At 40.8% G+C, this 25,270-nt stretch overlaps 4 protein-coding genes across 5 annotated transcripts; 2 read left to right on the top strand and 2 right to left on the bottom strand.

Moving 5' to 3' along the window:
* Positions 1–295: 295 nt before the first annotated feature.
* On the top strand, positions 296–3,181 carry LOC130135409 (probable trehalose-phosphate phosphatase F). Its single transcript, XM_056304566.1, has 12 exons — positions 296–454; positions 540–1,007; positions 1,113–1,253; positions 1,344–1,415; positions 1,547–1,672; positions 1,778–1,834; positions 1,932–2,033; positions 2,134–2,211; positions 2,318–2,387; positions 2,484–2,554; positions 2,647–2,739; positions 2,845–3,181. Exons 2-12 carry the CDS (start codon positions 744–746, stop codon positions 2,896–2,898), a joined length of 1,128 nt encoding a protein of 375 aa, XP_056160541.1. The 5' UTR covers positions 296–454; positions 540–743; the 3' UTR covers positions 2,899–3,181.
* A 7,101-nt stretch (positions 3,182–10,282) lies between these two features.
* LOC115686549 (monocopper oxidase-like protein SKU5) lies at positions 10,283–14,948 on the top strand. Its single transcript, XM_030611887.2, has 9 exons — positions 10,283–10,641; positions 10,905–11,014; positions 11,119–11,389; positions 11,472–11,610; positions 12,388–12,754; positions 13,129–13,494; positions 13,643–13,721; positions 14,102–14,301; positions 14,573–14,948. The coding sequence occupies exons 1-9, from the start codon at positions 10,492–10,494 to the stop codon at positions 14,673–14,675; spliced, it is 1,785 nt and encodes a 594-aa protein (XP_030467747.1). The 5' UTR covers positions 10,283–10,491; the 3' UTR covers positions 14,676–14,948.
* A 1,451-nt stretch (positions 14,949–16,399) lies between these two features.
* Positions 16,400–18,804, bottom strand: LOC130134370 (uncharacterized). Of its 2 annotated transcripts, XM_056304547.1 has the most exons (3): positions 18,484–18,804; positions 17,628–17,711; positions 16,400–17,411 (listed from the first exon to the last, which is right to left on the bottom strand). In XM_056304547.1, the coding sequence occupies exons 2-3, from the start codon at positions 17,685–17,687 to the stop codon at positions 16,776–16,778; spliced, it is 696 nt and encodes a 231-aa protein (XP_056160522.1). In that variant the 5' UTR covers positions 17,688–17,711; positions 18,484–18,804; the 3' UTR covers positions 16,400–16,775. The 2 variants fall into 2 exon arrangements, with proteins under 2 accessions (XP_056160522.1, XP_056160521.1); XM_056304546.1 differs by having other exon boundaries at positions 16,400–17,711.
* Positions 18,805–23,941: 5,137 nt separating this feature from the next.
* LOC115667426 (21 kDa protein-like) lies at positions 23,942–24,746 on the bottom strand. The gene has a single exon (XM_030589010.2). The coding sequence runs from the start codon at positions 24,744–24,746 to the stop codon at positions 24,114–24,116; it is 633 nt and encodes a 210-aa protein (XP_030444870.1). The 3' UTR covers positions 23,942–24,113.
* Positions 24,747–25,270: the final 524 nt, after the last annotated feature.

Genomic DNA, 25,270 nt, shown 5'->3' with positions numbered 1-25,270 from the left:
AGCCTGTATAAAGTAAATTTGGGATAGAATCATGGAGATTTTGTCTGTGTTTGTTTTTCACTTAATGCCACATGGTGCAAATACTGCATGCCATGTATTCTCTTTCTGCATTTTTGTCTTTTCAATTTGTCATATGAAAGTGTCATGTAAAAATTTCGGACTGATTGTTACATATGAGTATAGATATCCAGTACCAAAGTCATCGCTGTTTGCATATTCGGTTGCCTTTTTCCATGTCTACATTTGCAAAATGGGTTCTTTACCTCCTGCTTCTGAACAAGTTTTCAGGGCTAAAATATACCAGCAGGCTCAAACTTCAGATGCTAAATTAGTGGATTTTGTTTGCAGTGACCATCAGGGAGGTATTGAGCGCACAAGATCTGCAAGATTGTTGCTTTTCTCAAACATTCCGATGAATAATCCGCTATAAATGCAGCGCTTTGGAAATGAGAAGGTATTTTTGTCATAAAGGCGATCTGTCTCGTTTTGTGTTAATTATAGTTATCTTGCTGAACGTTTGTGTTTTATATCATGACCAGATCTCAGGAACTCAGCACTTAATGGACTGCACCCCCAATAGCAGTGATAAGAAAACTCTGAAGAGGTGGTTTTTCATCGACAAGAGGGTCGGATAAAGCATATTTGGTTATAGCTTATAAATCACTCTTAAAAGCGCCATTTCTGGAAACTAGCAGCACAATCAATACGATCTGTTGTCCTATAGTGCTTGTATTCTTGATTCAATGGAACTTAAGCCTACTCATTCATCTCCTGTTCTTGCCGACCCTGCACCCATTAACAAGACGAGACTAGGCATTCATTCCACCTTGTCCTCTAGCAAATGCATACCGATACTGAGGAGAAAGCCGGGAAAGCTCGATGAGGCTCTCTCTAATGGTTGGCTAGATGCAATGAAAGCCTCGTCTCCTCCTCGTAAAAAGCTTATAAAAGGTTATTGTGTTGAAGTTGCTTTAGATGATGCCGAGATTGCCTATTGCTCTTGGAAGGTATTCTATTCTATAATTTCTAGATTTAAATGATGTGCTAAGCACTATACTATGCCATTTGCTCTTATTCATTTTGTTTAATTGCAATTTCTCCGGATTGCACAGGTTAAGCATCCATCAGCCCTCAATTCATTTGAGCATTTCACGAAGCAGGCTAATAAGAAGAAGATAGCCATTTTTTTGGATTATGACGGGACTCTTTCGCCAATTGTAGACAACCCTGATGATGCACTGATGTCTAGTGAGGTAAGAATATTATTTTGTAAGCATGGAAGCACTTCGTTTCTCTGTATTCCATAGTTATTTATTTTATGACATTGTTCGACATATTTTCAGATGCGTTTGGCTGTGAAAAACGTTGCAGAGTTCTTCCCAACTACCATTATTAGCGGGAGGAGTCGCAACAAGGTATTTGGAGGACTCCACTTTAGGGGGTGTTCAGAACATTTCAAGCCTTTAATCCACCTTTCGACTTTCACTTCTCAATTGATACTCTGAAGATGCTATGCCTGATTTACATCGATTTAATTTCTTTTTAGGTACATGAGTTGGTGGGACTGACTGAACTGTATTACGCTGGAAGCCACGGGATGGATATTATGGGTCCTGTGGGCGTTACCGCGTCCATTGACCATCATGGCTGTGTCAAATTAACTGACAGACAGGTATTCAAAGATCTACTCGAGAATGTTTGTATTGATTCTCCGGGGGGGAATAAATTTCATGTTGATGGTTTAACTTTTTAGTGATGTCTGTTCTTATTATTATAGGGTGAAAAATTAGAACAGTTCCAGCCCGCTGGAGAATTTTTACCAATGATTGACGAGGTGTGCGACTGCTCTGCCTTCATTTTCTTTTTTATTTTATTGTATCTATATATGATAAGTGGCAATTAGAAGATTGATTCTTGACCCTGGCATGCAGGTTTTTAGAACCCTTGTCGAGAAGATGAAGGGAATTAAAGGCACAATAGTCGAGAACAACAAGTTCTGTGCCTCAGTACATTATCGAAATGTAGATGAAAAGGTCAGGACTGGTTGCAGTTTGTAGCTTACCAAGGGTTGCAGTGATGTTCAATCAGCTTAACTTCCAAGCCTCGTTTTAATTGCTTGTTCTCTGATTTCAGAATTGGCGCAGTATTGCTCAATTAGTCCACAATCTACTAAAAGCCTACCCGCGTTTGCAAATAACTCACGGACGGAAGGTACAACTCTTGTCTGGATTCCAGCATGTTCATCTATGCATCGTGACTTTCTATTGTTAAGTGGGTCTCGGTGATTTGTTGCACATACTTCTTTTTGGTTATCCAGGTTTTAGAAATCCGTCCTGTGGTGGACTGGAATAAGGGCAAAGCGGTGGAGTTTCTGCTCGATTCTCTCGGTATCTTTTCTTTCCACCGTTAACTCTCTCTTTTCTGGCACATAAGCGGACATGCACTGTGCTACAACAAATTAACTTGCTTTCATGTCGACACAGGTTTCACTAATCAAGCCGATGTGCTCCCAATCTATATTGGTGATGACAGAACTGATGAAGATGCATTTAAGGTACTACGCACATGCAATTTCAATTTTTTTCTTCTTTTTCTACCTTGAAGCAAGCACGCAAATGAGTTGGCCATTTCAATGATTTATATCAGATGCTGGGCGAAAAGAAATGTGGCATTGGGATTTTGGTATCTTCAGTCCCCAAAGAAACAAAGGCAATTTACTCTCTAAGGGACCCATCGGAGGTGCGAATCCTTGTTCATCTTTTCATACTTTTCGCCTCAAAACTTTTGCTCGCCTTTTCAGAAGCATATACTGATATATGACGGATGTGTTGGAATTGCATGTAGGTGATGGAATTTCTGAAATCTCTTGTCGCGTGGAAGAAGATGGAAGATGCATGAAGGATGTGAAATTGCAGTACTAGTACTAGTGTCATAAGGCTAGGGATTCAATGGGATTCTGTCTATGCTTCTAATAGATCACGGTCGGGCGGTCGAAATCTGAGTGAAATCTTTTTTGCTTTTGCATCTCGGCCACCGGTCCGTGTAGTTTCTAATGTTTATATGCTATGTGAAGGGTAAATGTGGTGTGTTCAGCTAGCTGATGAGATCCTGTAATTATGTTGGACTCTTCTGCGAAGTGATAATGAATAGCCACACTAAGTAATGACTATCAGTTCAAGAACTTCAAGGGATGGTTCTGGGTCATTAGCATTTCACATGTTGTGATCTTGTAAATACTCTTGGGAATCTGGGAATCATTATCTCTCTGCCTAACAAGAAAGTATTCTACTCACATTGCCTGTGCGGTATGCATATCGACTGACTTCCACGTTCGAATTTCGGAACTTTCTCCAATTCGACCGTTTTCTGTGCTTGTCATTATCACACGATATAACTCTTATCCTCGCTTGTCCGTGGATTATTTCGAGGATTTTTCTTTTTTGGGTGTAAGCTGAGGGTTCATTCTTCTCTTCCGAATGTCACGAAGTTTGTTTTTCATCCACAGGTTTATCCTTACGTTCTGCACAAACCAGGTCCTGGGCCTGGGCTCAGCATGCATGGGGCAAGTCCCGAGTCTTACGAATCTCTCTTATTTTCCTCGAAACAGGAATATGTTGTTGCTTCATGCTCCCATAATGATTGAAGAGGAATGGTGACATTCATAGTTGGGCAGCGGCTTTTGAATTTTTCTTCACGCGCCGACTATTCCGCCGTCGTGGTAATGTCGGCCGAGTTCTAGGACCATGAAGGCGAAAACGTTAGGGATGGTAATATGCTGCAAGGAGTCCTGAGCCTAATGAATTTTTTTCTTAGTTTCTACTCCATTCCTAGCCCTACATACAAAACACAGGGGAAGTGTCGTTTGTTACATATCACTTTGACATTATATGTGATGAACCTTTTCTTTTTTATGAAATTCCTATTCGGTCATTTGGAAAAACTTATGTCCAAAGCAAAAAAAGGAAAATATAAGGCCAAGAGATCATCATTTCAAGCGACACTATCGTTGGTTTTCACATATCGCATTAATTGATACACGGCGAGTCCTGCTCGTCCGATGATTTTATTAGTTTGGCATTTAATGATTTTATTAGTTTGGCATTTAGAAACATTCCACGTCGAGTTCGACCCAGACCCAGATGCCATAGAAAAGGATCTCTTTTTTGATATTTGAAAATCCTTCGCCAAAGATGACCTCTTTTTAGTGGTTCTAGAACTCGTATTCAAAGGGGTAATAGTGTCCCTAGCTATTTCATCTTTTTCTCTTTGGGCCAAATAATTTTGAATCCCCTAATTACCCCAAAGATGAAGTAGGAAATCCCACTTTATACAAGGCCGGCCCTAATGTTGCTGTCACGGTCCAACTTGACCAAAGCTCATGAGAAATTATTTAAATTAATTTGTGCAGATGACATTCAGCTACCCATTGTCCTTGGAAAAACGTACATGAATGTCTTTTTCAAATTTCAAATCGTTCCGACCTGCTCTAGCTAGCATGTCAATTAGGTGCAATTTTATAGGATGCCCACAAAAAATATCAATTACAAGGAGCGTGACTAAACCCCGTAGAGCTCGGGACCTAAGATTCCAAATTCGCATTATGATACCCTTAATCCGCAAACGATCGTGTAATCCAATGTTCATTAGTCGTGACCATCGCTACTATAGGAGATACGAAACAAACCAGAATAATCTTTTACCCCTTTATATATCAACACATAGTCAAGTTGTAAGCTCAAGTGTGGTATGGCACTCAAAAATACAATGAACTTAAGAATTTTTTAACCCCAATTTTTTTTTCGTTTGAAAAAAGTTTTCTAGCACTTAAATATTGGGATGTAACTTCAACGATTTAAATCGAGGGTTAGCAAACCCTTTACCCTAAGCTCTCTCTTTTTTAATTTTTCTTTGTTTTAGTTAACCCAACTTTTTGTAGTTAGGGTTTCTTGTGGAGGAGGAAAGGGAACCAAACTTATTGATTATAGCTCATGCAAGTTATGAACGTGGTGCAGACATAATTCAATAAAAGTCATATCTAACCACATTATTTATATTCCTGGCTTTTCCTTGTACGCAAGATCATCTCATCACATATACACACACTAAGAATAAAGTGAAATAATATATATATATATATATATATATATATATATATATATATATATGTCAAGAACTTGAAATGGACAATCTTTAATTGCATGGAAAGCAAAGCCGACACCACGAGGTTAGGACATTGATGAAAGGATGTCTAGGGTTTGATCATTTTCCACGCAAAGCACACCTTTTTCCTTTGTTCTTCTTTATTCGTTATCATCGAGAGTTTTTCGAAGGTGCGATCAATGTTAGGATCAATTTGGGGGTGGTTTCTTTATGGATGCAATTATGTAAGTTGGAGATTCCACATGATTCTAATCCATTCGCGGCTTTTTTTTCTTTTTCCTTTTCCTTTGCTCGCTCCTTAATTTTAGGAACGACCATGGTAATAATTTCTTTTTTTTCCACCTACCCTCGAAATTTAATTGGATTGGCTCTGACGGATCTAACGGGAGGTAATTACCGAAAAAGTCTTAGACCTATTATACGGATGTTTATTCAATCTTAAACCTTTTGATTTGGTTAATATAGTCTTAAACTTTTTAATTTGATTAATTCAATCTTAAACATTTTGTCGATTCACCAATATGGTCATTCCGACCAATGTTTGGTAGGAAATCATTGACGGGAACACCAACTGCCGTATGTGGCACAGCTGGCGTTGACGTGACAATTTTTGCAATTTTTTACAAAAAATTGTTGTTTTTTAGTTTTTCTTTATTTTTTTCATTGGGGCCGACAAAGAGCTTGCAACCATCGTTGGCCACAATAAAAAAAAAGAAAAATATATTAAAAAAATTAGAAAAACATTTAAAATTTTGTAAAAATTATCCACATTTGCATCGACCGTGTCACATAGGACGACTGACGTCCATGCTAGCGATTTCTAGCCAAAATTAGATGGAATGATTACATTGATAAATTATCAAAAGTTTTAATATTAAATTAGTCAAATCGAAAGGTTTATGACTGAATTGATATCCGTACAATAAGTTTATGATTGTTTTGGTAATTTTTTCAAATCCTATAGAATCAGTGATTGTGTACTCCACCCATTGAATTCGACTTGTGAACGATACTTGGATCTCTCTCGAGTGTCGTCATGATACTTTCGGATTCAAACTTATAAGGTTTGATTTATGTTTGTGTAATACTATTTTCATTTTTTTTTGGGTCAAAGCTGTAATAGTAGTAGTAGTAGGCTCGGCTACGTTGTAATAGACAGCTAAAATCTCACATTTTGGCGGCTTGAATCGTATGATAAAAGCCAAGATCGTCGCACCAGCTTCACAAACATATCCGCATATACCTATTATTCAGACAACATTATTAAATGGAATAATTAAATTCATCTTAATTCATTATTTATTTGTTGCTTGTTGTGGTTACTATTATTGATATTTGGCCCACTCTTGGGAAACCCATAATTATTAATTTTTGGGCTACAATGTTTGCCCCCAAGCAAAAGCAAAAAGCTAGTAAAGTCAATGTTTTCACGAATTCTTCAACCAAAAAAAAAAAAAAATTTGTTGTCACGAATTGATTAACAAAGCCGGTTTCTAGGCGTGAGATATGGAGGTTGATTGAGCCTATTGCTCTATTCTGTTTCAGTACATTAGTAGTTCCAAATGTATAATTTAGCTTTATCTCCATTTTATCAAGTATTTTCCGAGGAAAAAATAGTAGGAAGTATCGCCACATATAACTTAGTAGACCGTTATTTTGTGATTGTTCCGTAACTATCGTATGATGTTGTGGCGGCCGAACACCTCAGAGAATGAGCCGTCCGACTTGTTTGTCCTTTTTTTTTTACCCTAAAAGTTGTACTTCTCGATATTTTTGTTTAACTCTCCTTTTCACGCAATTAGTATTGATGTGTTAACCATGTTATTATATTCCAAATTTCGAGCGAAAGGGATGGTCAGTGACCTGAGCGGCGCTCCGTGAGCATGTATGGGTAGAGCTTGAGACTTGGAACCGGACCCGTGAACCTGAGAACCGAACCCACGGGAACCTGTTCGGTTCCAAGTTCCAAGGTATGCAGGATATGTTCCAAGTTCCAAAAATTGGGGAACTTATTTCAACAAGTAGGTTCCAAGTAGGTGGAACCTGGAACCTGTAACGGGTTTTTGTGTTTTTCTTGGTCTATATTTTCACGAAATCCTGTGGTATTTCATGGCATCCGAAGATGAGTATATAATCTGGAACCACTAATCTGAGCTTCTATTTTATGATTGAGACTTTTACTTTGTTAATTTTTTATATTTTTCGTATGTCTAAATATAAGTTGTGGTTAGTGGATTGTAGAAGCAAGTGGTGATCATTAAAAGCGATAATTCACTGTAATCATTCAATTAATAATACAAGTGGAACCTGAATAGATCCTGAAATCGACCTTGAAACCTGTAAATGGTCCATGCATGGCATGTTTGCTTTCCATCTCCGACAGGAGGTAGAGAGAGAGAGAGAGAGCGAGAGTAGGCGAGCTCGGGGCCGAGGTTCGAGGGAGACTAAGGGGGTTGGTTCACGAAAATACACAATTCTTCCTTTTCGATATTCAGTGCGAGCATGGTATCCTAAATTTTAGATGCGAAAGCTAAGTAATAATTGAGAAAAGGAGAATGCAAGATAATGCATATGGATGTGTTTTTCTCGTAATTCAATCTCCGAGTTTTATAAAAAAAATTGAAAAAAATTCTATTTCGATGAAAATTTTATGTGTCACAATCGGTACACCAAAAAATGGAGGAAAAGAAAAGGAAAAACAACACAGACCGTAAAAATGTTATCTTGGAAAATGGCAATTCTTTTTTCTATTTTGATTATGAAAAATTCTGGTGGAACAATTTCCGCTTTCGGCTTGCCATTTTCTTTGCCTCCGACCCCACGCCCCCACAAAAATTGGTCATCATGTTGTCACTTCCAATTTTCATTTTCTTTCCTTAGTAAAACCTCAGGACAAGTCTAACCATTCAAATTCAGACAAAAAAAAATGACATAATGATTCGTTAAATTTATTTAATGTCGTCCTAAACTTTGACCCAAAGTGTTGATGTAAATCAAGTCGGATCGCAATCGTTGGCAACGGAATTGTAACTGTCAGAATCGCGCAAGATGTCGCCAAATATTCCATTTGCTGAAAAACGTAAATAGCATTGTAAAATAAAAACGAAAGTTTTTAGTGGAAAACCCAATATGGGAAACATCACGAGACGTTGATCTAGGAACTGCTCCACTATAATTAAAGGATTACAACTAACATTCGAACAATGTTTATCTCACAATAAATCTTCACAATTGTCACAAAACATGTCCTCACTTGATTTCTCGTGTTTACACACATTATTGAAAACTCTTGTGATTTCTATGGAGTATTTTTTGGTGCACACGGAAACCTCCACCCAAGCCTTTCTGTTTATAGCAATATATTTCCACTCAAGTTAGGAATCCTCCCTAATTGATTGACAATCATCTCCCAATTAGAAATCTCCCCGATTGGAATTCCTTTAATTGGATGATATTATTTCTAAATAAAACTTCTTATTTGGATTTCTTCCTTTTCAACGTCCTACCATAATATGACTCCTTCCTATTAGGTATTCTTGACAAGCAATTTTAAGGATGTTTCAAATCGACTCCCAAATATGCTGGGTTGCTCTCAACAAATGCAATGTTATCCTCGAATTAATAAAATTTTGATACATGTTCAATTTAATCTTCGAATCATTCGTAGAATCATCCCTCTAAACTTCGACGGGTCCTTCTTTGTTAGGGTCAAAATTAAAACAATGAAGAGTAGGTAAACCTAACGATTTTACCAGTTGAAAAAAGGGTTAAAAAGCGAAGAGGGTATCTCGGTCACTCCTGACAGTCAAAAAAACACTGAAAAGCTGAGGACCGGAATCAAACGGTTCGGTTAGTGGGCGTTGTTACCTTAACCAACGCTGCTAATTGCCAATTTATTATTTGAATTCCTTTTATTTTTCCCAAAAAAAAACAAAACAAAACACAAAGAAAAGGACAAAAAAGGAAGGAAAAAAAAAGCGACAGAATCTATTAATTAATGGCCGCGGGGAGGGGGGGCCACGCGTGGGAATGGCGATGGGCTGGCAATCATGTGGCGCTTTCAGAGGAAGATCTGGGAGGCCGAAAAAAACTGTTCCTTTTCTATTGATTTCTCTCTGTTTTTGGTTCTTGCTTCTTGGGTTTTCTTCCCTTTCTTGTGTTGTTTAACCTTTGGAGACGAGACGACAGCGGTCAAACGTTAATCCCCTTCACGCGCTCTTCCGTCGTTGCTGCCGGGGGAGAGCTGTCTCTTCTGCAGCTGCTCCTGCTGCTTTTCATACGCACTCGTATAATGATGGTGTCTGGCTTGATGATGCCTGCCCCTGCCCTCCTCGGGCAAGCGTTAATTTAAGAAGGTAATCAAGAAAAATCGAGGCTTGAGATTTAGGATCCGAAGTTGCCATTCGTACCCGCGTCTCAAAGGAGGGGGCCAGTGTGGTCTCCGTGGCTGGATTTGTCATCCGTGAATAGGGAATGAAAACCACCCGGATGTCGCTTTTTAAATGGCGAGCTGGTGCGACCGATTTGCCTTGATTTCGTCTCTTTCTGAACTGGCGATAAGCTGTCACACATCACACCTCCTCTGTTTCTCTCTCTGTCTCTGGAAAGTTCACACCTTGCTCTGTTTCTCTCTCTCTCTCTCTCTTCGGCACCATGCACGGTCATGCTCAGCAACGCATGACCGACGAGTGGTGACCGACAAGACAGAAGCTTGGGATCGGAATCCGATCCTCGACCCCTCTTTCTCTCTCCCCCATTTGACGAATTTCCTCGATTGTTTTTTTACGACTACCCGTTAAAGTAAGAACATACATCTAAAAAGTTTCGAACAACAACAGATCGCGATGATTCTCGCTCCCAATCCGAACTGTCTTTGACCCACCACCGCGCAAAAGACTGAAAAGTGGGGTCATCTACATATTCTTGCAAAAAGGAAAACGTTAGCATAGACTTGCAAATTTCGCGGTGTTTTCTTTTTTCTTGGACAAATAGACGAAAAACATTCAAGGGTGTTGGTCCCCGTAATTGTTTCTTTCTTTTTGCGTATTTATTTTTTTTGGTTGCAGACTGTCCCCCGGAGCTAATGTGCTTATAAGAGCCCACGAGAGCAGATAAAGTAAAAAAGAGCCGTTCCCTCAGACACGCAGACTCTCTCTCTCTCTCTCTCTCTCTCTCTCTCTCTCACACACACGCAGAGAGGCTACTCTGTCTTCCCCATTTTTGCCTTTTCCCTACCAGATCATGCAAAGCCCATAAAAGCTTGGGAAAAATCGCCCCTGATTTTCGACACGAACAAGCTGAGAGAGGATAGAAAAGAAGGAGCTTTCTAGAATGGCTTTGAATGGCCTCGCCACCGCGGTGTTGCTGTTGCTCGTCCACATTGGCCTGCTCTTGGGCTCCTGTTATGCTGATGATCCATTCGTCTCCTACGATTTCAAAGTCTCCTACATCACTGCCTCTCCGCTCGGTGTTCCTCAACAGGTCCGTGCTCAGATCTCCTGCTCTGTTTTTCCTGTATCTATCTCCTTCGTGCTCCTTCTTTCAGTGTTGAGCTTAGCGTTTTGCCTGCTTATAGATGATGGGTTTGTGCTAAGTCCTCAAAAGTTTCCATTTTAGGTACGGATCTGTGCGAAATGAGGTTTCAGTAGTTGCTTCGAGCAGATACGTTTTGGTTAGACAATGTAGTGTCGACAGAGTGAATGTTCCACAGGGCTTATCGTTTGGGTTTCGATTTTGCTTTGCAGGTTATTGCAATTAATGATAAGTTTCCAGGGCCTACTATCAATGTCACTACTAACAACAATGTCGTCGTCAATGTTCGCAACAAGCTGGACGAGAGTCTTCTTATGCATTGGTATGATTTGCTTGACATTGTGAGACAAGAGGGGGAAAAAAAAGAGATTTGATTTTGCCGCTCTTTTGATCATGTGGAGTGTGTGATATGTTGCTTATGAGTAGGTCCGGGATACAGCAGCGGCGCAGTTCGTGGCAAGATGGTGTTCTGGGGACCAATTGCCCCATTCCTTCAAAGTGGAACTGGACTTACCAGTTTCAGGTCAAAGATCAAATTGGGAGCTTCTTCTACTTCCCCTCCACTAATTTCCAGAAAGCATCGGGCGGATTCGGTGGCTTTATTATCAATAACCGGCCTATAATCCCCATTCCCTTTGCGACTCCTGATGGCGATATTATTATTCTGATCGGTGATTGGTATACCAGGAATCATACGGTTGGTGATTGTTAGATGATTTGGGATTGTGGCATATGGTCGAAAGCTTATTTTTTAAGATAGATTATGCTTTTTGTTTTAGGCCTTGAGGAAGTCCCTCAACGGTGGAAAAGCTCTCGGGATGCCCGATGGTGTTCTTATTAATGGGAAAGGACCTTACCAATATAATACAACGCTGGTCCCGGATGGTATTGATTATGAAACCATTACAGTCCACCCAGGTAATATTAATTAAGGTTATATTATTAAACAAATTATCTGCAATTATTTAAATAGGCCAGATAAGCTCTGCTTCCAATTGATAATATTTTGCTGGAGTTTCCCCAAGACTCTCAGTTGTGTGCTAGAAAAAGAATTTGGCTGGCTATGGTAGGTGACAAAATTATCTGGTAGCTTTTAAACTATGAGTATGATTTACGCATTGCAGCCATGTAGTAAGAATTTCTGCATCACCGTGGCAACGTTAAGGGTGTATCTTATGTTTTCATGCTCTTTTCTGGTATTCTCTTCTTGTGTAAGCAGCATTATGGTTCTTGATTTTTGCTTCATCATCTCCAACATTTTGCCTTATCAGGAAACATATATATGGTCAATGTCATTAACAATCTCATAAATTGTAGTTATTTGATCATTTCATAATGCTGCTTGGTCTAATTAAAGTGAGCAAATACAATAATTTATCCTGTAACTAGTTCATGGGTTGTGGTGGATGCGGCTGGAACCGCACTACAAGTTCAAAAAATTGTCTGCGTCATTTGCATGAATGATTTGAAAGCTGTTCTTTTTTCCTAAAGTTGAATCGTTCTGTTTTCTTTCTTTCTTTTTTGTTTGGGGGTGCGGGGAGGTTTAGTAAGTCCTGCTCAAAAGAGTAGAAGTTAACAATACTAGAATTACTTCCTGTTTCAAAGAATTGATTTGTTTGAAGGGGAGGGTAAATCATCAATTTAGCTTGTAGGATTATAAACAACATGAGACTTACTGATGCCAATGATCAACAGGGAAAACATATCGCATCCGTGTGCACAATGTGGGAATATCAACAAGCTTGAATTTCAGGATTCAAAACCATAACCTCCTTTTAGCTGAGACTGAGGGATCATACACAGTGCAACAGAATTATACTAGTTTGGACATCCATGTTGGTCAATCATATTCATTCTTGGTGACAATGGATCAGAATGCTAGCTCTGATTATTACATTGTAGCAAGTGCCCGGTTCGTGAATGAATCTCTTTGGAAAAGAGTAACTGGCGTTGCCATATTGCATTACACAAATTCAAAAGGGAAGGCTGCTGGCCCTCTTCCGGATGCACCCAACGATGAATTTGACAAAACCTATTCTATGAACCAAGCTAGATCGATCAGGTATGCTTCCTGGAATTTTATGCGGAGAAACTTACATTTCTTTTACTGATTATGGCAAGAGTATGTTGAGTCTGCATCGCCTTGGATTCAACATCTGGACATCTTTTTTATCTGGAAAAACCGTCACTGCAATGAAAAGATAGAATGTCTTATATTAACATTCTGGGAGTGTGTCTGGTCCATGTTAGTTTCAAAAGTTGGTGAGAAGATCACTGCAGCAAATGTTTGAAAATAAATCACATGTGGCGTCAAAAGTGCCTTCCGTATTTGTTGCAACTTGATCTTTTAATCGCTGACACGGCATTTATGATTACTTTGTTAACTGAAACAATAGATAATTGAATCTCAATCTCTGATCTGACACTGGGATGCAGATGGAATGTGACTGCCAGTGGGGCTCGTCCCAATCCACAGGGGTCTTTCCGCTATGGCTCAATCAACGTGACTGATGTGTATGTATTGAGAAATGCTCCTCCAGTGACGATTGATGGAAAACGGCGCACAGCGCTAAGTGGAGTCTCGTTTGTGAATCCTGCCACCCCAATCAGGCTTGCTGACCAGTACAAAGTGAAAGGAGTATATAAGCTTGACTTCCCCAATAAACCACTGACTGGACCGCCAAAGATGGAAACATCTGTGATTAATGGAACTTATAGGGGATTTATGGAAGTAATATTGCAAAACAACGACACTAAGGTGCAGTCGTATCACATGAGTGGATATGCATTCTTTGTAGTGGGGTAACTTCTTCTGCATTGCCATGCCTACTTGCAACGTTGCATTTGCTTTCCATGGTTATACTAGTGCTATTTACTTTGTTAGTTGGAGTCGTAGGAATTCCCTTTTCTTTTTAATCAAGAAGTGGTGACAAATATCTTCTACGTACAGGATGGATTATGGCGAGTGGACAGAAAACAGCAGAGGTACATATAATAAGTGGGATGGCATTGCCCGCTCCACAATCCAGGTGCGTTTTCACGTGTCAAAAACTTTTATCAGATAAAATTTCAAATACCCTTATCTTCACCCTCAACTTTCTCACAGTGGTTGGGCTCATTTTCTGCATTCATCGAGGAAGACTGAGCATTTCATTGGTTGTAGTGTGCCTTCGCAGTGCTTTATAATTGAGTGTGAAAGATGCTTGTCGCAACTCGCAAATGATCCTGTAGTGGTGATGCTCTAAGGCATCTCCTGTTATACAAAAAGACAAACGCTTGAAAAACTTATTTTAGTTCCGAAGAAGCTGAAGTCCCTCATGTTTCTTGTTTCTTTAGTCAACGCTTGATTTTCTTCGAAGTAGATGGGAGACAGATGAAAGATTGCTTATACTGATTACTCTTTCTCTAGGTCTATCCTGGAGCATGGACAGCGATCCTCATATCCCTTGACAATGTTGGAGTTTGGAACTTGAGAACAGAAAACCTGGACTCATGGTACCTTGGCCAAGAGACTTACGTGAGGATCATCAATCCAGAAGAGAATAATAAGACTGAGATGCCGATACCTGATAATGCTCTGTACTGCGGTGCACTTAGCCATCTGCAGAAGTATGTAATCCAACTCTGCCTCTTAATTCTTTGTTTCGGTAGATAGAACTATCATCTGCCAATTAGGCAGGCTATTCCTTTTCAAATTTACACCTTTGACCCTGACAAAACGCATCTACTGCTCATTTTTTCTTTTAGTATGTTCATGGAAATGTGTTTAATCTAAAAACTGAAGCATAATAAAGAAACAAGGATTGTGAACCATCTTATTTTTTTGGTGTTTTGGTGAAAGCTTTCATGTCATACTAAAATTCTATGCCTTCAATTGCAGGCCTGAAGATATCTCTTCGGCAGTCACAATCACTGCCAGTATATCAACCGCGGCTGTCGCTCTGCTAACGATACTCTGTGCTCTCATATCCGTCTCCCGCTAGGCGCATCGTCGCCATCTCCTTCTAGTGTTTCCTACATGTTGCTTTGCCGGATTGTAGCTTTAGTGAGGTTGGTTTGTGAGTGTTTTAGGGTGTGCCATTCTAACCTGTCCATAATTCAGTGATTTTGACATGTATTCTTTTGATCCACAGTAGTCTAAGTATTCCGCTCGGGGTCCTTTCGTCTAATTTATCGCGATCTTACATTCTTTTACGTACCCTACAATTGTATGAATGACTTGTGAACAGTTTTCAGAAGCAGATCCATTTTTCCGCTCTCTGGTTTGGCTCTCTTAATTACTCATTAGTCTTGCCCGGTCTTTAGGAGGGACTAAGCACAGATTACATATAGGCTTTAAAGGTTGAATCTTTGTTGCCTAGCTTGTGTCATTTGCTATGGAACTGTAAAAAGAGTAGGTTTTCGTATGTGTATTTTCATCGTTTTTCATTGTCCACTGAAAATGTAAGTTTACTTTATATAAGACACTTAAAATGTCGAGACATCTGACAACAAGACCTAGTTCACGTAATCATTTCGATGCCAAAAATGATCATCGTATTCCTTTTCCAGGTTTCTTAAAGGCCATCTCTATTTGCAAACAAGAATCAAAATCCAATGTTAGAGTTTTGGCATACTCTAAGCAATGCCTTGGATAGTGACGCGACTCGGGCATCAAAAACTTGAAATCATTGACTGTTGTTGCACATCCAAAACTAGTTGAAAAAAGGATTTGTCAATGGTAACAATTATAACTTGTGTGCTTCCGACAAAAAATAACAGCCAAAGAATCGTCACGACATAGATCCCTTGCTCTCATGTCTTGTGCTTCATAAGCCCTTATTATCTCTGAGGAATTCTCAGTTTTCAGTAACTAAAGAATGAGAAGAGCCTCTGGCTTCAGGCTAGGAAGAAAGGTGGTGAAGATCTTCAAATTGATTACCCGGGCACGGAGCAGAACTTAACTGGACCCCGAAGTGAGGTCTTCTTGCTAAGAAAGATGCTCGTAACCCCATGAACAAAACCTACGATTGGCTCAGTACGATATATGCAGAGCGAGAAGGCACTCCCCTTTCACTTCAGCTGAAAGTTGCATTTTGTTGGGTCAAGAGATGGACGGAACCAAAGGAAAGGGAGTTACAAAGGGACAATTGGCGGTTTAGTGGGCGAGCCGGGAGCTGCCATGAGGAGAGTCATGGTGCCTGTGATGTACTTCAATCACCCGCTGTTCGGCAAGATGCTTGTGGGTATGATCATCCGGGAGGGATTGACACACCTTGCAGGATTTAGAAATTTGAGAAGGTGAACAAAGGTCAGGCTGGTGGTGGCATTGCTAATCCCACTGAGATTCAAAACGATTAACCTATAAATTTACAGATGATAGAATGAGCGACTGAAGGCAATGGTGATTTTAAGTCTGGTGGTTGTCAAGATTCATGACTGGTGTTCCACAAGTTGCAGATCCTCTCTGTTCTTCAGTTTCTTAATTCTCATCGATTTGGTTGTTTGATGCAAACCTCAAATTAATTTCAAAAGTTCTGCAAATTACGGAACTCATCCCTGATTTTCCCTGTCATGGGTGACACCGATCTTCTGCAGAGTATGCAAATAATGAACCACGCACAATTGTGCATTATAAAAGCAATTAAAATCACAGCATCAAAGCTTTCCCGGCCTAAAATCAAGGTGATTCTCCTTCAAAGGATGAGGATTGCAGAGAGAAAAAATATATGGTAAGAAGCTGCACTACTTTCAGTCTCAGATTGTTATAAGCCCAACAAAAGTACATGAGGAAGACATGCAATAAGGAAGTCTCTTAACTGTCCACAGCGGAGCCATTTATGAATTCTGCTCAACCCCAAGCTCGCTCAATAACCAATGCTGCTTGAGGATCAAGAAATTCACCACTGCCCCTCCTTAAAATGCAAAAAAGCACAACAGTCGTAGTCCAGCTCATTCGAGCATGGTGAAAATTAAAGTGAGAAGATGCTATTCACGGGAAAAAAAAAACACCTCTCACATGACCAGAAATTCAAACTTTTATCTGCTGCTGGTTGTGTAATCAGTTTCCTTGTATTATTCAACTCACAATGAATGACTATTCTCTAGTATCTACCCCTCCAGGAACTCCATTTGAGTTTCAGTTGGTACCACAAAGGCGAGATTCCTAGAACTCCTCGTGCTAGCCTTGAATCAAACACATCGAACTGCACCCGACTGAGGGTATCTAGCAGTACTTGCGCAGGCACAGCCGGAAGCAGCACTGGGATCGCCTCTGCAGGCACTGTTCCGGCTAACTCACGAGCCTTCTGCAAATGGATGTTAGCCACAGATGCCATCTCAAATACTGCATCACAAAGCTTCTCGCGGGAATCTAATCGAACTTCCGATTGACCTCCCAATTCAACCAGCAATCCATGCTTGGCCGCCACTTTTCTAGGTATATATAAAGAGTGGCGGCTCTTGCTAGCATGATATGGCAGCGACTTGAGCAGCAAAAGAAGGCCACTGGCCTTTCCAATATGAGATGCCGCGTGATCAGCGGCAGTGGACCTGATTCCACCAGATTGAAGTGTCGTGTACAGAATGGTCGATGCAGTGTCCTCGGCATATTTTTCCAATTCATCGGTGGTTTCCGGCATTTGAGTCACCTCTCTGCTAGCGTCATTAATACGAGCTTCAACAGATCGTTTCAACCATGCCTTGCTAAATTTGAACTCAGATACAACTGCAGATAAGGCCTGCGCAGTTGGGTGTTCGATTAGTTTATTGGAAAATATTTTGTCTATGGTTTCCTGCCACCAGACAAGTCGCATGAGGCCAATTCTTGGATCAGAAGCGACGTCCATGGCTCTGGATGTTTCAACATTGAAAGCGCGGAGGGCAAATGCAGCCTTACGCATGTTGGGTGGAAGTTCAAGAAGACAAAGGTAGTGATGGTAATCATAACTCCGAACCTGCTGCACACAATGGGAGAAAGCAGCGCGTAAGTTAGTAGATGCACCGGAGCCGCTCATCAGTTCAACGTCGGAAAAACCACCCTGCAGATACACAGAACTCGAATGAGAACGGGAAATCTCTAGAAAAGAAAGGAAGAAACTTCAGCATCGTTCAAGTCTCCGGGTAGTCTCTCAACTGAAAATGTTTAGCTTTCACATATGCATTTATGCTTCATCTTCTCTTTGTCAACGCAAACCTCTATCTATGCAAATTGATAGCCCCAACATCTTGCTATAAACGTAAGGCCAGGTCATTGAGTGAGATGGATAAGGAAATTCATACCAACCTTTGCGCATCACTGAAACTTCTTTGATAGTCCCTAATCAAAATTAAGCTAGATATATCGCTCTTTTCTGGTAGAGTTGCAGTTTTTCCTGCCCCACCTCGGGTCATATGGCCCCGGAGATACAGGGGCACAGGCGCATACATGAATTTGCCCAATTGTTACAGACCTTTTAACACCCAAGTATCGATCACCCAACGCTGCTATGTGTTCTACCAAATTATTTTCGCCAATGCCAGTCCATTTTAGTACGTGTACATTCACAACAGGACACAACACCAACTGTTCGGACAAATGCAGCAGCCAAAAAACCAAAAACCATCTGGCAAAGTTTACGAGGGTTAACAAGGTCCCAACTTTAGTAGATGGAAACGCGCACTGGCATGAAAAGCATGAATCGGACGACAGACACGATCGCGCTGAAGCACGCGCTCACGGAGGCATTTCATCAAACAGGTGACCCCCCAATGCAATTCCCAACGGTCGAATCCAAAAATAAACCGATGCAAACATGACTTTCGGGATCTTACCGGATCGTCACAAGCGAAGCGATGGTCGGCTTCGAACGGTGGCTCCAGGTGAATACCAAGAGGAGCGAATCGGGTCAAGAGCCCGAGGGAATGCGGGTTCGGAAGAGCGAGCTTGAAATGGGTAAGGTGTCGCGGGAGAGCGGCCGAGCTCTTCTGCACGTGGACACACGCGCGGTGGGGGATCTCCGGCGAGAGAGGTGTGGTGGGAGCGAGGGGGGTGGTGGTGGAGGGAGGAGAAACGCTGCGGTCGCGGGAGGTTCCCTCTGACGTTGGGCGGAGCTACATAAGCGCCAAAGATCTTCTGGATTTCGTTTGCTCCGAACTCGAAACGCTGACACGAACAGCTCCTGAACTTTAATTTATTATGCAATTTGATCTTTAAATTTTTAATTATTTAATATAATCCTAAAATTTTAGCTTAATATTTAATTTGATTCACGAACTTTTAATTTGTTCAATATAATTCCTGAAGTTTTTGCTGCATGTTCAATTTAACTCCATGAACATGTTCAAAATTGCCGTTCAGACTCCATAGAAACAATAATCAATTTTAGCTCGAATGAGTTTATAGAGGAACCCTACATTCTCTAATTCATTCGACACATGCAATTTCATTACCTTTATAAAAAGGGTAATATCTTTCTTTTGAGGAATAAGACTATTCCAATACTCATGGAGAAAGAAACGTGATAAATGCAAAGAAGGGGCATCTTTCGACTCTAGGGAAAGGGTAGAAGAATGAGACCTATTTTGGAACATATAATGCACTACGGATGTATGATCATTACACTTCAATTGGGTTATTCTGTCATTGAAATATGTACCAAAAAGTTCAAGGACCATGTTTAACAAATTAAAAGTTCTGGAACCAAATTGAAAATTTGGCTAAAATTGAGGGACTAAATTGAATAAATTAAAAGTTCAGGGACCAAATTGCACAATAAGCCAAAGTTTAGGGACCTTTTGTGTCATTTTTCTTTTAAAATAAAATTCATTTCAGGTCCTTATTTAAGAAAATAAGAATAATTTAGGCCTTTTATTTAAAATGTGATTAATTTCAGGCCCTTATTTGAGAAAATGAAGGCACTTTGTATCCTCATTTGAAATTTTTTAACCAGAAACTATAATTAAGCGTGGTAATTTGCATTAGCACGTCATAATGTCTTTATAATTCCTTAAATTATGTTTCCGCATGACCATCGTATTTTCTTTTCTCTATTATGTAAAGCGTAATAATTGAATTGCCACGAAATCCTGTTTATCGTTGTAGGAATCGCGCAACTTCTGATGTCAAGCGGAGAAATTAAAGGCGTTCAAATTTTCTAGTCAAATCGAAAATTGATCGCGGCGAGGCTATCACACGTGGCCACCTAAGGGTAGGATTCTGGGCTCTCCAAAGTCCAAAGTATTGGAATCTTGGCTCCCCAGCTTGATTATCTTTCTGGTGGTGCATTCGTTTCGCCAAAAAATAAATAATTTATAAAATATTTTCTTTAAAAATAATCTATTATATTTCTTATAAAAATAAATAAATAAAAAATAATATTTTCATCGTCCTCATTATTCATGAAAGTATTTAGAATGTATTTTATTAATTATTTTAAACAATATAAGTGATTATTTTTAAAAAATTATTTTCTAAATAGTTTATTTTTTACTAAATAAACGGAGCTTGTTTGATTGGCCATTAAAGAGGCGTCACCAACTCATGTGGCGTATGCGAGCCTAGTGAGCTCCACTTGAAAGGCTATACGTATGACATGGGTGAAAAAAAAATAAAAACCGAAAGCTTTCCATTTTGTGGAGCATTAAAGGCTAACATTTAAACTACCGCTTTGACCAAAAAAAAAACGTCCGCTTAAAACTCTCTCTCTCTCTTGTTTTTAATTTTCAAGGGCTTCTTAGGGTGCGCATGGAATGCATTCCGGAATAAAAATTCTGTTTCGGAATGCATTCCGGAATAGAATGGCGTTTGTTAAAAAATTTCCGGAATGCATTCTGGAGTGATTTTTGCATTCTGGAATAAAAATGCGTTTGTTAAAAATACTTGATTCCAGAATGCATTCTTGATTCCAGAATGCATTCTTGATTCCAGAAGGAGTTTTTGTCAAGAAAAAGAGAAGCTACTTTTTGTAGCTTCTTGATTCCGGAATGCATTCTCCCTATTTTCTCACAATTTTTTTTTTTTCAGAAAATGCATAAAAATTGAAAAATTCTAGAAAAATTCATAAAAATTTCCAGAAAATAAAAAAAAGTCAGATTTCGGGAAAATATGAAATTTGGTGAATTTTTTTTAAAAAATAAAATCAAAAATCAAAAATTTCAAAACTTCACAGAATAGCTTAAAACACATGTAGCCACCCACTTTGAGTGAAATTTAAATTTTTTGAGGTGCCCAAAAAAAATCAAAAATTTCAAAACTTCACAAAATGGCTTAAAATACCTGTGGCCACCTACTTTGAGTGAAATTTAAATTTTTTGAGGTGCAAAAAAAAAATAAAAATAAAAATAAAATAAAAATTTTCAAAACTTCACAAAATGGCTTAAAATACCTGTGGCCACCCACTTTGAGTGAAATTTAAATTTTTTGAGGTGCCCAAAAAAATAAAAAAAATAAAAAAATAAAAAACTTCACAGAATGGCTTAGAATATCTGTAGCCACCCACTTTGAATAAAATTTAAATTTTTTGAGGTGCCCAAAAAAATAAAAAAATAATAAAAAAATTCAAAACTTCACAAAATGGCTTAGAATACCAGTGGCCACCCACTTTGAGTGAAATTTAAATTTTTTTAGGTGCCCAAAAAAAATTAAAAAAAAATTAAAAATTTCAAAACTTTACAGAATGATTTATAATACATGTGGCCACCCACTTTGAGTAAAATTTAAATTTTTTTAGGTGCAAAAAAAATCAACAAATCAAAATAGATTGCCTTCAAATCAATTTCGGAAGCGAAATTAGTCATGTTTTACCAAACAGATTTTCCTCCAAAATCAATTTCACAAGAATTCCGTAAATTAATTTCTAGCAAGAATTTGATTTTTGGAGCAGAATGGTTACCATTCGCACCCTTACGTGCTCTCTCTCTCCTCTTTTACATTTCTAAAACTCTCTCTCCTCTTTTCTTTTCCAAAGGCTTCTTCGCCTGCTCTCTCTCCTCTCGTGCGTTTCTATTTTGCCTTTGGAAGATGCAGAGGTGCTCCTTTACGTTTTTTGGCTCCTTCAACGAAACTCGTTAGTCTTGCTGGAGCTACCGAGCCGTGAGTGGATAATGAGTGGTCCTCGATGCAATATCGCACCCAAGTCATGAGGTTGCAGCCTTGTTCCAGGGGTTGCATCGGCGTCCTTCCCGTCAGCAACCCCAACAAGACGACTCCATAGCTTCAGCAAGATTAACGAGTTTCGTTGAAGAAGTAGTCAAAGAGCGGGAAGGAACACCTCTGCATCTTCCAAAGGTAAAATAGAAACGCACATTAGGAGGGAGAGAGAGCAGGTGAAGAAGCCCTTGAAAAGAAAAGAGGAGAGTGAGAGCAAGTAATGCCCTTGAAAATTGAAAAGAGGGAGAGTGATGCTATGTCCCTTTTCAACTAATTGCCATAGAATATAAAGCTTCCGGTTTTAATTTTTTAGTTTTCACTCATGTCACACATGTCGCCTTTTAAATAAGCTGAGAAACTTCGACCAAAAAAAAAAAAAAAAAGCTGAGAAAATATTAGGTGCATTCAACATTTCACGTAGGATATATATTGAACCATCCACTGACGGACACGTGGCCATAATGGACCCACTTTTCAGGCATTTTCTCTCTCTCCTCTCACCATTTTCTTCATTTTCCTTTTGCCTTTTGAGGCGCCATGGACGACGTTTCGTGGATTGAGCGTCACCGGCCAACCATGGACGACCCGCTCACTAGCACGCCGACGCGGTGGCGACCGCCATCAAGGCGGCCGACGCTGAGCTTTAGTTGGCCTAGAGCCCGTACAACAGCGAGGAGATTCAGTAGGCGGACCAAGCCATCGTCGCCGAGCTGAAGCAGATTTCGGAGCACGAGGTGGAGATGGAGGACCTACGAGATCACGGTGAAAAAGATGGAGGCTGAGGTGGAGCGCAAGGAGTCGAAGATCTCCACGTGGAGAAGGAAGCTCGACGAGCTCGTCTCCGAGAATAGGTCATCGGAAAAGAATCTCTACGCGAGCGAATAGCATTGAAGGAGCTCATCTCCATGAACAGGTCATCGGCATGCTGGTGAGTGGGTCGTCCATGGCTGGTCGGTGACGCTGCAATCTACGAAGCGTCGTCCATGGCCTCGAAAGGCAAAAAGAAAAGGAAGAAATGGTGAGAGGAGAGAGAGCAACGAAGGAGAGAGGAATAACCGAGTATAGAGAAAAGGTCTAAAAAATGGGTCCATTATGGTCACGTGTCCATCAGTGGATGGTTCAATGCATATCCTACGTGAAGTGTTGAATGCACCTAATATTTTCTCGCCTAGGCTCACGCATAATGGTTACAAACCACTTAGGGCGCGTTTGTCAAGTTGCCAAATAGTAACTATTTTTGTTCTTTTATTCTCAGAATCAGTTTTGAAACAGAAATCCGTTTGGTAAATTTTTTGTTCTCGGGCACAAATTTGCAAAAAATTTGTTTCCAGAATCAGTTTTGAAACAGAATCAAAAAGCAAAAAAAAGTAGTTTCTTGATTCTGGGAACAAGAATCAGAAATGGAAAAGAAATTTTTTCTTCTTCTTGGTTTTCTTCTTTCTCCTTGGTCTATTCTTCTTCTTCATTCCTGGCCTGCCGCCAGCCGCCGGATCTAGCGTGGACGACCCTTGCCGCCACCCTTGCCGGATCCGACGAGAGCGGCCCTCGCCCAGGCTGCTAGCCGCCCTCGCCCAGGCAAGGGCGGCGGCTAGGGTCCAGTTTGCCATCGGCCGGCAAGTGCTGTGACGCTCTCGCCGACCATGGCCAAGGAAGGGGAAGGGAAAGAAAAAAAAACAAGAAAAAAAAGAAAGAAATATAAAAAAATTCAAAATATTATTAATAAAAAGAAATTTTGGGCAGTTACTAAATGCCTTCAAATGTTTAGAAATTGTTCTCGGGTACGGAATAAAAAAGAATTATTTCTGAGTAGAATCAGCTTTCGAGAACAGAATGATTGTCAAACGCGTCCTTTTAACACTTTTTCGTTGACTAGAGATAACGTAATATACGGGGTCAGATATCAGGCTTGAAATTTTACATTAACGTGAACCAGACTAAGTGGGCCTAACCGGGTCATAATCGGGTCTAATACCTGCCTCAGTTTGTTGTTAGAGCTTAGTGGGCCTGACCGGGTCACGATCGGGTCTAAACAGTCCCACACACAGCCAAGCTGCCAATACTAGGGTTTCGCGGGGAGTCTTCTTCCCCAAAAGAGAGAAACACAGAGCGAGAGGAACCGTCACTTTTTCTTACATTCACATATTTCACAGAACTTCTTAACATTCGAAAAGCTTAACATGCGACAGCAGAACTCAAGTTCCTACATATGTTATACATCTACCAACCACCTTCCTTTCTCATCGCCATTTACACCAACTAACGTGTTCTTTCAGCCTCAACCCTGACCTTGACTTCCTGCCGTGATGACCCGGAGCTACGGCTGTGCTTTGGCCCCGCGGCGCCTCGACCCGAACCTGTCCACCAGGGCCAGCGCGTTGCTCACCACCTGCCCCAGCTCCTCCACCTGCCCCCTCACCGAATTCTTCACGCTCCCATCCATGTCCGGCCTCGAGAACCCATCGAGGCACATGTTCTCGTCGGTAAGGGCCCCGCTCACCCACGTCTGCACGTTGCTCATGTGCCATTCGAACGCGTCCCCCGCGGCCGCCTGGCCTCCCATCTGGCCGAGCTCGTTGATGGACTGGCTCAACCGGTTCACGCTGTCGCCCACGTTCTGCATGCAGTCCCGCACGGCCTGGGACTCCCGGGGCGTGATGCCCTGGAACTGGGACAGCCGTGCAACGTAGGACGAGACGTCGTGGGCCCGGTCGAGGCTGACCTGGAGCGCGGCCCGGGCGAGCAGGCGGGGGTCCTGCTGGACGGAGGAGGCGTAGCCGGAGAGGCACTGGACGCAGAGCGCCTGGTAGTGCGTGGACTTGCATGAGGACTCGATGAAGTCCGTGTTCGCATCAGTCGCAGGCTGTGAGTTCGACGGTTTGAGGAGCGTCGTGAAGAAGAGGGCGTGGAGGACGAAGAGGAAGGAGAGAGATAATAGTGCTTTGGCCATGTTTATGTTTGTGTGTGTGTGTGTGTGTGTGTGTGTGTGTGAGCTGGTTCAGACCGTGTGCATGTGAAGGTGAAAGGCATCGTGGAGTGCATGGTTTATATAAGGAAAGATTAGAGAGAGAGAGGACCTTCCTAGGAAGCTCCACTCCAAGTCAATGTTTATCTTTGTCGTACTTTTCATTTTAACTTATTTAGTAATAGAAAAATGCAGTCACGTGACTGCCTGCCTCCCCTATTGAGCTCCCTTCATTTATGGTTGCATTTGTTTATGTTCTTAAGTCGGTACCATTTTATTGACCACTTTCGACTTCATTTCTCTATATGATATCATGCTTAGATTATCTCGCAATCGTATGAGGCCAACCCTCGCCCTGGTGATGCCCGGCAAGGTGGCATTAGCCTAGGCAAGGGTTGGCCTCGCCGGAGCTCGCCTTACCTATGTGAGGCCGACCGTCGCTCAGGTGAGCCAGCCCTTGTCGGCCATGGCTTGTGCTGACGCCGGGGAAGAAGAGAAAGGACAAAAAA

The sequence above is a fragment of the Syzygium oleosum genome, unplaced genomic scaffold (assembly GCF_021117445.2).
Source record: "Syzygium oleosum isolate NSW1041296 unplaced genomic scaffold, Sole_v2.1 Sole_v2.32, whole genome shotgun sequence".
Lineage (NCBI taxonomy): Eukaryota > Viridiplantae > Streptophyta > Magnoliopsida > Myrtales > Myrtaceae > Syzygium > Syzygium oleosum.
This window is presented reverse-complemented; position numbering and strand designations above follow the sequence as displayed.

Bases quoted from the DNA above. Each gene is read 5' to 3' on its own strand.
- LOC130135409 (XM_056304566.1), top strand. From the start codon at position 744: ATGGAACTTAAGCCTACTCATTCATCTCCTGTTCTTGCCGACCCTGCA. The intron at 1,416-1,546 runs GTATTTGGAGGA...ATTTCTTTTTAG, and splicing joins GCGGGAGGAGTCGCAACAAG to GTACATGAGTTGGTGGGACT. The intron at 2,388-2,483 runs GTATCTTTTCTT...ATGTCGACACAG, and splicing joins GTTTCTGCTCGATTCTCTCG to GTTTCACTAATCAAGCCGAT.
- LOC115686549 (XM_030611887.2), top strand. From the start codon at position 10,492: ATGGCTTTGAATGGCCTCGCCACCGCGGTGTTGCTGTTGCTCGTCCAC. The intron at 11,015-11,118 runs GTATGATTTGCT...GCTTATGAGTAG, and splicing joins GAGAGTCTTCTTATGCATTG to GTCCGGGATACAGCAGCGGC. The intron at 11,611-12,387 runs GTAATATTAATT...AATGATCAACAG, and splicing joins AACCATTACAGTCCACCCAG to GGAAAACATATCGCATCCGT.
- LOC115667426 (XM_030589010.2), bottom strand. From the start codon at position 24,746: ATGGCCAAAGCACTATTATCTCTCTCCTTCCTCTTCGTCCTCCACGCC.
- LOC130134370 (XM_056304546.1), bottom strand. From the start codon at position 17,687: ATGAGCGGCTCCGGTGCATCTACTAACTTACGCGCTGCTTTCTCCCAT.